Here is an 11,229-nt window from a genome sequence, read left to right as displayed (position 1 = left end):
TAATATTTTTAAGTTGACATACGTAGTAAATAAAAGTTACTCGATTACAAAAAAAATTAAGTATGATAAATTTTCAAACTGCATATGCAAACATCATATTTAAATAAATTTCCTCACAATTTAGAACAAGTCTTTGTAGAATCATTAGGTTTCATAATTAAAAAAGTAATAAAGTATAGCTGTACTATTTTTTTTCAGAAAACTTGTGAAATAATCAATAGTCATTATCGCTAGAATCATTATACTTGTTTGACTTGCCGACATAAGATGACCTTATAGAGCTCATCATATAATCTTCAACTTTTTTTTTTCGGTTTTCTTTTAAATTGCTTTTTAAAATGTCATGCTGGGAAAACTTCCATTCTAGTTCTGAAATAAAAAATTATTGTTGAGTCATTAGGGGTGAAAATACAACGTGTATTACTTATTGAACTCAACTATTTAACACATTGAGTTTATATACTTCAATAACAATTTGATAAAGTTAGTTTGAGATGAACTTATAACTAATTTAACTTTAGTAAAAAAAATATCTATTTATCTTCACAATTTAATATTAAAAATATGATGTAAAACAACAAATACTTCTTAATTAAAAAGTTTTTATTGATCAATACAGTTTTAACAATGATGGTATATTTAATTTTCTTAAAACTACTAAAAATCTAGTATTTATTTCATTTATGAGATAATTTTAAGATTTATTATCAAAATACTTACAGCATATTATGTGAATAGCACGAGACTTTTTTCAGCAAACTAAGCTTTGAAAATTTAGTTACTTACAAAGCTATGAAATACTAATAAAAACAGGTGCAACTGATAACTTGTAGTAAAGTATTCTAAACAGTGAGTAAACTGCTTTAAAAATAAATAAATCAATACATACTAAAATAAGCGTTAATAATTTTCAAATATAAGTTGTTATAATTTTTTTCTACTTTCTTCACTTTTAGCCTAAAAAAATATTACCGTCACACGTAATTGACATTCCACCAAATAGCACAGCACCAAAAAATTGTTTTATAAGTTTGTCGTTTTTGTACACAAATACAACAGGTAGATGATGATCTTTCATATTTGGGACGCAAGTTGTGGAAATTCCTTTGACAAACTTAATTTCGGGAAACTTTTTTGCGAGTGCATTGAAATGCTGGTTAAGTAACTTACATAGAGGGATTCTGTTAAGAAAATTTATAAAAGTCAGACTTTCAAAAAATCTTTCAACAAACAAGAAATTTAAATTAGCTACAATTTTTTGCGCACGATACTTTTAAAGGCGTTTACAAATAATCTAAGTTTTTTTTTGCATTAGCAAGTGGTATTTAATAAACTGAAGTAAATAAAGTCAAACAGAAATGTCATATTTCATACTCAGCAAGTTTTAATTTTATACATTTCAAATATAAACCTTGAAACAACTTTTTCAAACTTATTTAAAAGGAAATACAAGACAACAAGTGTTTGAAAAATATTGTTTCAACAACATTATCAAAATGACATTACAACTTTAGTTTCTAAATTTAAGCTGTAACAGAATAGTAACTTGAGAATTAAATTTTAAGAAGAGAAGATCTTAAAAAAACTAAAAATAGGCAACCATTTGAGTCAAATAACATTTTTCGATTATTAAGTAGTACTTTTGTATTATCAAGTATATACTTAGTCTCTATTCTATATAATATCTATCTTCAACAAAGGTTGTTGATACAAATATTTTAGGCTTACAAATTTTTTGTTAAACACATACGAATGACTATAAAGATGGACAATTACAACTATATCTTCTCCTGCTTCATTGACTTGTTTTTTCCAGCTTTGGGCAGTTATTTCAATAACTTCACCAAACTTTGCTTTCTCCTGCATTTGCCGCAATTCAGCAATTCTTCTGTTTCTAGACAAATAATTTATAATTTGCTGTAATAATATTTTTAAGTTTATTTAACAAAAAAAGATTATAAAAAAGTAAGTGTTATAAAAGGTACTATTGACATGAAAAAATTTAACATTTGGATCATTAAACAAACCTTAACTCAGTCATAAATTCTTCGTCCAAACCATCTTCTAACTCTTTCAGCTCTTCGTCTGTCTTCTTATCATAGTCTATAACTAAAAAACTAATGTTAGAGTAATCAGTAGGGATAAATTTATCATATCTAACCCTATTAATGAGACTGATTTGTTATATTATTTCATAATTACATCTCAAGTTTATAAATCTATTGTACTGTCTAGCGTAGGAAATTATATACGACTAGCAAATTATATTGAATTTAAAACCTGGCTCAGTCATATCAATTTCATCATCAACCGGTGGCGGCTTCAGTTTTGGCGGGAGAATTTTGTGCTTTCTCAAGATGTCGTTCCACTCTGTGTCTTCATTAGGATCCTATAAACAAAAATTTCTCAGAACAACCTTAATTTAAAAGAGTCGTACTCATATCAAAAGTAATAAGTTCTGACTGCAAACTTGTTTTAAAGATTTAAAAGTGTTTGAAGTTAGTATCAATTTGTGTATTGTCATATTACTTGCAGGTGCTAGTTACAGATTGTAGGCGTTTGTGAACTTACTTTAAATATTCTTAAATGGTAAAAACTATCTGTATCTTAAAATAGATAACTATTTTGATTTTTTTTAATTATATAAAGAAAGATAATTTAAGTATTCTAACAAAGGTTTAAAATTGTTTAAATAGAATCCACCTTATTTTAAAATCTTTATTATTAACTGAGAAAAAGCTAACCTGGACATAACTAATGATTTTTACAAAATAGTATTTCTAATCAGCATGAACTATTCGTTATTATTATTAAATATATTAAACTAATACATTTCAAAATAGCTGGAGTTGATGGAGTTTAGATAATGATAATATATTTTTTTTTCTTATAACTAAAAATTAACGTTAAGTAAGTTACATGAACTTTAGAGTTGTTTCTCTTTAATCGTAAACACTTAATTTTTTTAGAAAACTTTAATTAACAAAATTACCATTAGAAAAAATCAAGTAGTAAGTCTCAAAAAGGGATAGAAAATAATTTTAATAATGTTACAAATGATAAAATTATATAAATTTGACTGAGGTATGAGGAACATTTGCAAAAGTTGTACGGATCAAAAATCAAAAAGAAAAACTTACAATCTAACTTAAATATGTGAATAAATCATAATGATTGAATATTTAAAAAGTACAACTTTTAAATTTTATTATTGTCATAAAAACTAGCCTTAAATTTAGGAAAACTAGTCTGAGTGTACGAGTACGTTGTATAAAATAGAATATAAAGCATTAGGAATCTAAGTAAAAAGTACTAAAATTAAGATAAAATTTTCATTATTTTCTTAAAACTTTTTGATACTATGTCAAAAAAAAAAAAGCCTTATTTTAACAACTAATTAAAATTTAAATGAATATTCCAATAAATTTTATTAATGAAGAAATAATGACAATCTCTTGTTTGATATATCATTAGCTTTAAAGATTTAATACAAAATTAGTTGGAATATTTGCAGTTTATTTTTAACTAAAATAAAGAGTTCAACTTATTTTGTTTAAAAGTTTGTTTATATAAATAAAGATATGCAAATTAAACACTTAATTTGCATTTCTTTATCTAAATAAGCTCTTTATATTTCAGTAAATTGAGCAATATATTTTAGTTAAGAAAAATAACTATATAAGTTTGTTTATAGTATTACTCTAAAATATTAAAGGAGTCTGGATTTCAATAAAATCAAATTAATTAAATTTTAAATTACCTGCATTGTAACTGAAATGAGTTGAAGTCACGTTATATATCTGTAAAGACAAAATTGTTTGTAAAAATGTAATTTTATATATTAGTTTTATACAAAAATTCAAAAACAATCAGGAATAGAAGTAAAAGATATACATTAAAGTAAAAGTACACAGTCACATATAGTTTAAATTATATGCAATTATACATTACTCCATAGCTAAGAAAAACTATACTTAAATTAAAAACAACAAATAGTTTTATATTAAAAAATATAAATCACACGTTGTACAAACGTACTAAAACAGTTATATAACTTCTTGATACTGAATACTAAGGTGACCTTAAATTATTAATAGTAATAGTTTTTTATTTAAGTATTTAATAAACAAATATTTTTTTTACTCAATAAGAAAAACTAATTATTACAATTACTTCAAAATAGCTGCATAAACTTTTTACATAATTCAAATATCAACTTAAAAACAAAACACAACCATATGAAACTTGATAGTATACTAGCTATTAAAAATTATTTACTATACTAGGAACATGAACTAAATAGTTTATAATGAACAGTAGACGATTCAATTAAAAGTGTTTTATTTAAGAAAATTAAAAAACTTTAGAAACTTATTATATCTAACAGAAATTGGTTGAAGATTCGAAATTATATGAGAAGTATTATAAAAGATGGAGTCTATTTAAAAAAATATTATTGGTATTTTAATTTTACACTCAAGTAAGACTTTGTGTAAATATAAACATATTTACTGTAAATTTAATTTAGTTAATTGACTATAAGTTTATTAATATTCATTTACTAGAACTTTCTTTTTTATCAAGAGAAAGCATTGGCTTAGGTATTTTCTTTAAAAGAACTTCTACTTCTGCTTTCTGGTCAAATGTATGATAAATGTCATGCATTTCCAAAATCTTATCAGATCTTTCCATGATTGTATAAACACTAACATTTAAATCACTAATCCATTCAACAAACTTATTTTCATAGTTTTGAGAAACACAAGCTATGTGAATACAAGTAAGTGCAATTAAATGAGGAGGATAAAGCAAAGAAACATCTGTTCGAAAAGAATCATTAACTGCATTCAATGCTATTCTGAGCATTTCACCATTGTCATTTAGATTTAAATCATGTACATAATTTATCAAACATATGTAAGGGTGAAAGACAAATAGAGAACAGTCTGTCATTTCCAATAAGTAAAATTCACACTCCCAAACTTATTTAATATTATAAGGAAATTCTGGCCAAGCATAAGAAAAGTTTTTTTTAATGCTGTTTGTAATAACATTTTGAAGACGACTGTTTGACAAAGGTCCGTATTCTTCTACTTTAGAAGCTGTATATATACAAGTAGCTAGCATTAAAACAGGGTCACAATCTTGAAAGGAATGCTTAGAGTAAAATCTCTTTAAATAAACAGTAGCTGTAGCAATGACTTGTTGTGGAACTCTCATACCTTCACCTATATTTTGAGTAACATTTGCCAAAAATATCATAAATTTATTGTATTCTTTTTCAATAAGACATTTAAGATCTTCAGCTCTATTTTTTAACAATACTTCTTTAGTCATTAACCATTCTTTGCAATGGGTGCCTGCCCAGAAATCTCCAGCCATTTGTTTTTTGTTTTACTTCTAAAAAAATAATTTGTAATAATATTAAAAAAATAATAATATTATAAAAAACAATTCAAAATAATCTAACTGTAACATTAATACTGGGTCACAGAATATCAAACTAAACTGAGGCAAATTGAAAAAAAATTTAAAATATGTGCAAAACTTTCAAGTCTCTTGTTAGCCTTTAAACAGAAATGGCTAACTTTGATTTATAAAATTTAATAAACAAAAAACAGGTAGTTTTTTAATTTAAAATAAACAAAACTGTACTTAATTTTAATAAATTAAAACAACCAGAAAAAAGCTATGAACTTACAAAATGTATATAAAAACAATATTCAAAATATACACATTACAGTTTTACAAAAATAACAAACATTGCAGTTTGAATTTACATACCCAATGATTAAAATATAGGAATAAAAATATTCATAAGGCTATAAAATTAATTTATAATAAAAAAAGAATCAACAGTGCAATAACATTTACATACCTCATGATTAAAGAAAAAAATATAAAATTCAAAAAATCTAAATCAAAATTCAGATTAAAAAAAAAATAGTGCAATTGTCATTTACATACCCGATGATTGAAACATCTATGTAAAAAGAGTAAAAAAGTGAAATTAATGAAAATAAACAACAAAGTAATCTGCCAACTAGGTACACATTGTAAACACTGTAAAAAATCTACAGCTGAGTATTTATTTATGCATAGAACTTATATTCAACCCACAAATTGTTAAAAATACTTGGTATTTCCTTGTACTTTTGAAATTTATACAGTACATACAGTAATAACAATTCAGGGTTACCACTCTTTGAAGCAAACAATTTTTCCTGAGTGACCAGAAACATCCCTGAGTAACCTTAAGCTTCCCTGAGTTTTTTTCAAACCCTTAAAATTATTTTTATTTAATACAAAATAACCATTTTAATTCTAAGAATATTGAAGAGCTTGCTGCAAAGCTAAAAATTTTTAAATAAACGCTTAAAAATGAATAAAATAAACTTTTATGAACAAAATATTGAAACTGGATTAACTAAAGCTCATTCTAGATCTAAAAAAAAAATTCCCTGAGATTTTTTTAAAAATCTTAAAATTTCCCTGAAATTTATAGAAAAAACCAAAACTGCCTTGAGTTTCCCTGAATTAAAAAAAAAGAATCAAAATTCCCTGAGTTTCCTGAGATCCTACAACTTTAAAATTCATTGAGTTTTTCTGAATTCCCTGAGTGTGTGGCAACCCTGCGAATTATACAGTATCCTTTCTTTATTACACTAACTCTATAAAAAATAAATACTGTAAGTAAAGAATAGAACAGGGTTACCACTCGTTTTTACAAAAAAAAATTCCAGGTACTACAAATTTCTTCCAGGTTTTAAAAAGTACACATTATTGAGACCATTTATAGTTTTAAGTTAAATTAAGGAGAGCCAAATAGTAATTTAGAAAATTAAAGTTTGAAAAAAATATAACTTGGATTTATGATAATATCCCATTTATGATAATTAAGGTTATTAAGGTAAGAAACCGTGTTAATAAGTATAAAAATATTGAAAATATATTGTAAAGCTAGTTTGAATGTTTTTTGATTAAATAAAATTTTGATGACAAATTTTTTTATTTATATGATAGATTTTTTGAGTCAAATCGAAATTTTACTATTGTACATGTGAAAATTGTTGAAATTCCAGGTTTTTCTAGTGATTTTTGTACAAAATTCCAGGTTTTTCCAGGTTAAATGGCAACCCTGTTTTAACACTTAAGAACCGAAGCATTATTTTTTTACATTGAATCCAGAGGTTTTCGAAACTGTTTAATGACTTTAATAGTAAGCCACAAATATAATTATGACTCATGGAAATAAGACATTATTTCTGAATGTTAACTATTATTTAATTGTACATTTATTTTTACTGGTATAACTATGTTAGACATCAGTGTCAAAGTTTCACAGTTATTAACCTACTGTATTGTCACTATTTAAGTCATATACTAGTGTTTTCATCCATAGTTTTTAAGAAATTTGAATTAATAATTATTCAAGTCCATACAAAAGAAATTACTTAGATTAATATACAAACATATTTAAACGCCAAATTTAATTTATTGTAATTTAGTAAATTAAAGTTTGAAAAAAATATAACTTGGATTTATGATAATATCCCACCAGCCCAGAGTCTCAAGTCAAAAAATATAAGGAAAAAACTACTATCTTGAATTTTGTAAATTATTTTAATTCGTCTGATTTGGCTAGCTTTACAAAAACTGGCCGTTGAGAGTGTGTGACTAATAAATTCATAAGGGTCATAGGAGGGTTAAATCCTTTTTATTTAAATTAATCTTAATTCTTAAATTTAAGAAAACTATGCTACCTGTTATTTTTTTCTCTTGAAAAGTCTAAGTGAATTTCAAGAAATAAAAAATCAAAGTTGAGTTAAATAAGTTCATAAAGGGGAGGTGTATAATACACTGCCTCACTAAAAAACTATTCTTTCCTTAGTTATAGCAATTGTTTTAAAACTTTATCAGTCTAATCTTTATTGAATTTTGAACAAATTGTAGGAAACAGATTAAGTTGATATTTTTATTTTGATTCAGGTAATAAATCTTTTTTTTATTGACTTCCTAAGAATTTATGTAAGTTTATTTAAAACAAAGGGGATAGTTTTCAAATTAATCTTACTAAATTCAGAAAAAATTTAATTGCTATTATTTTTACTAATTTAGGTTTTTTACAAAATTGATTATATCCCTTTTTTCTTTATTCCGTAAAAAAAATATTCTAAAAGTAATTTAAAATTAGAAGCTATTGTATTGTTCAGGAATAAATATTATTTACTCAACTATTGTTATTATTTTGGGGCATAGGGAGGTTAACACCTTTTTTGAAATTTTGTCTTATTTTATAAAGTTTTTACTAAGCTTCAAAATGCTTTTTACAGATTAGAGATATAGCCATTCTGTCTGAACAAAATTTAAAAAAATTAAGAATAAAAATTTATAGAAAAAAAAAAAATTTTTATTATAAAATTTTTAAATTTTTTAAATTTTGTTCAGACAGAATTTTCTAAATATTGCAAGGAACATTATCTGAAAGTTTGAGGTAGTTATCTCAAAAAACTTAGGAGAAGATTGATTTTTACAGGGTGCCACTTGTTTTATTTTAAATTTTTCCATGCTTTCCAAATTTCTTCTAGGTTTTTAAAAGTACACATTTTGGGTCAATTTCAAGTTTAAAGTTAAGTCTAAGGTAAGAAACTGTGTTAAATAGTATAAAAACAAGTTAAAGGAAAAAAATTCAATTCAACCTGAGCATAGCAAAACAAAAGTTTAAACAAATCTCAGTCAGTCAAAATTAACAAAAGATTAAGAAAAGAGTTTAAAATTCTTACTGTATGGCAAACATAACTTGAAATAACTAATCATTTTAAAGTATTTAACATTATGAGTTGATAACCAAAACATACAACATTTAACATTATATAAGTTTAAAAACATTTAATCACAAGCAACAATGAAACAATATCAACTACTAGAAATGACATTTAAACAAAAAAATTAAATGACAAAACAATTACAATATTTTTTTTATAAAACCTAAGTAGTATTGGTATAATAAACATAAATTACAAACTAATACATCTGTGGTAATCTGCTTTTATAAAACCTTTTATTGTCACTCAAAAATTAAACATTGAATACTTAAATAATCTTAAATTTTAAAAAGTAAAACCAAAATAAGTAATAACAAAATTTACATTATAAAACACTGACTAACTGTACTTCCATTAATTTCTTTACATGTCAATACAAAAAAATATAACTTTTAAAATGGAAGCATAAATAAAATTTAAAAAGACATATACAATCTTAAATTAACTTAACTGGTATCTTTTATAAATTATATACCATAATATATTAAGTGTTATAAATTTAGTATGATAATAAAACATTTTTACAGGGTTGTCAACTCTTTTTGGCAAAAAAAAAGATAGCCTGAGTGACCAAAAACCATCTAGACTCTGCTTAAGTTAAGTAAAAATTCTCTTTTTTAAATAAATATAATTGAGTTAGTTTAACTTAATTTAGTTTAAATAGTTTAATTACAATACAACATTACTGCTGAAAATTTTCACTAAAACATATGATAGATTGTATAAAACTTTTAATAAAGATTATGATAATATTGGTGTAATAAAATAATTTAATTTGATTACCTAAATTAAATAATATAAAATAATTTTATTGTGTAGTTAACTAATTTTGTTCAGTATAACAAATTTAATTATACTAAAAACAAGATAACTAATCCAACTATAAAAAGTTATACAACATATTAAAACATAACTTTAATAACATTACTAAGGTCTGTAAGCAATTTACTTAAATTTAAGCTGTTATGAATGTTATAACAGGGTTGTCACTCTTTTAGTCAAAAAGCTATCCTGATTAAACTTGAACTACTCTGAGTCATCCTGAACTTTTAAAATCTTAGAACTTTTATAAAATCAATAAAAATCAACTTATTTAACAAAACTGGTCAGAAAAAAAGAAAATCTAGAAACTAAATAAATCAAATTTTATTGAAAATCTAGAAAATACTAGCACAAGATTTTCAGAAATCTTAGACTTCTGAGTTTTTTATAAAAAACTTAACTAGTCTGTGTCATCCTGATTTGTATTTAATTCATAATACCTCAAATTTCATAGGTTTCAAAATATCCTGAGTTTCCTGAATGTGTGGCAACCCTTTTATATATGGTAAAAATAAATTAAAAGCTATCATATTTGTATAAATTGTTTGTTATAAAAAATCACTTTTCAGTTTAAAACATATTTTAACAAATAAACTACTTTTTAAATAATGTTTAGAGTACATTTCTAAATAAGAACACTATTTGGCTAAGCTACTGCATATATAGTTATGAAAATTTGTATACTCATAATTGAATAACCTTTCTACAATCATTTCATATTCAATCTAGGAGTAATCACATTGCCAAAGCATAAAATAGTTATTAGTTTTATATTTGCTTTAACCAGCAACTTTTTGTTGTTATATCATAATTAATGAATAGATGATCTTGAAATAAAAAAAAATATTTTTAACTCAAGCAATAGTACACTTTTTCACAATTTAGTCTTATTTTATTGAGCTTTAATAAAGCTACAACTTTCTTTTTACAGATTTTACAAAAAACTAAAAACAATTTTAGAGATATAGCCAGTCAAAGTCGGAGACTACAATAGGTTTCTTGTGGGATGTGCAAGCTAAAACAGTAAATAACTAGAAATCTTTAAAAATCTATCTTCTTCTCTGTTTTTTGAGATAACTACCTCAAACTTTAATGAAAACCTTTATTAAAAAAACTCTGTTAAAACAGAATTTAAAAATGTAACAGGATATCAAGTTGCACTTGATTACTGTTTAGATTTGGTTTGAAGTTTTAAGCTAAAAGTTAATTCAAGCGGTTAAGAAAAAGCTTGCAAAATAATATTTTATTTTCTTATATATTATATAAATTTATATAACAAATAAAATAATACTTAGGGCACTTTGTCCTGGACATGACATTAAACTGTATCCTGATGTATGACTTGATAACCAAAAGGTTTTTTTTGTACACCAGGTCCTTGGACTAAATATTTGAGCGCTTTTTTTTGTTCAATAAACAATTTTCAATTATTAGGGCTAGTCTATATAAAACTAGGCATGAAATCAGTTAACATATTTTATATAAAGAACAATTGCAAAAACTAACAAATATGTAAAGAACATCAAATTTAGAAAACACTTTAAATGTGGTCAAAAACTTTACACAAGATTTAATCTAGCAA

The 11,229-nt window shown here is 24.1% G+C and overlaps 2 protein-coding genes across 2 annotated transcripts; both read right to left on the bottom strand.

The window, feature by feature from the left end:
* Positions 1-214: 214 nt before the first annotated feature.
* Positions 215-4,953, bottom strand: LOC145832099 (phosducin-like protein 3). The gene is made up of 7 exons (XM_082939457.1): positions 4,563-4,953; positions 3,761-3,771; positions 2,281-2,389; positions 2,028-2,109; positions 1,751-1,894; positions 973-1,181; positions 215-369 (listed from the first exon to the last, which is right to left on the bottom strand). Exons 1-7 carry the CDS (start codon positions 4,951-4,953, stop codon positions 215-217), a joined length of 1,101 nt encoding a protein of 366 aa, XP_082795583.1.
* A 30-nt stretch (positions 4,954-4,983) lies between these two features.
* On the bottom strand, positions 4,984-5,382 carry LOC145832098 (cyclin-C-like). The gene has a single exon (XM_082939456.1). It carries the CDS (start codon positions 5,380-5,382, stop codon positions 4,984-4,986), a length of 399 nt encoding a protein of 132 aa, XP_082795582.1.
* Between the last annotated feature and the right edge of the window lie 5,847 nt (positions 5,383-11,229).

Source organism: Thalia democratica, chromosome 3, assembly GCF_965202585.1.
Source record: "Thalia democratica chromosome 3, ktThaDemo2.hap1.1, whole genome shotgun sequence".
Taxonomy (NCBI): Eukaryota; Metazoa; Chordata; class Thaliacea; order Salpida; family Salpidae; genus Thalia; species Thalia democratica.
The sequence above is the reverse complement of the archived record's forward strand: the minus strand, read 5'-3'. Positions and strand labels throughout refer to the sequence as shown.

Coding starts and splice junctions, on each gene's coding strand:
- LOC145832099 (XM_082939457.1), bottom strand. CDS start 4,953: ATGACAGACTGTTCTCTATTTGTCTTTCACCCTTACATATGTTTGATA. Junction 2,110..2,280: donor AATTGATATGACTGAGCCAG/GTTTTAAATTCA, acceptor TTAGTTTTTTAG/TTATAGACTATGATAAGAAG. Junction 1,895..2,027: donor GAATTTATGACTGAGTTAAG/GTTTGTTTAATG, acceptor TTATTTGTCTAG/AAACAGAAGAATTGCTGAAT.
- LOC145832098 (XM_082939456.1), bottom strand. CDS start 5,382: ATGGCTGGAGATTTCTGGGCAGGCACCCATTGCAAAGAATGGTTAATG.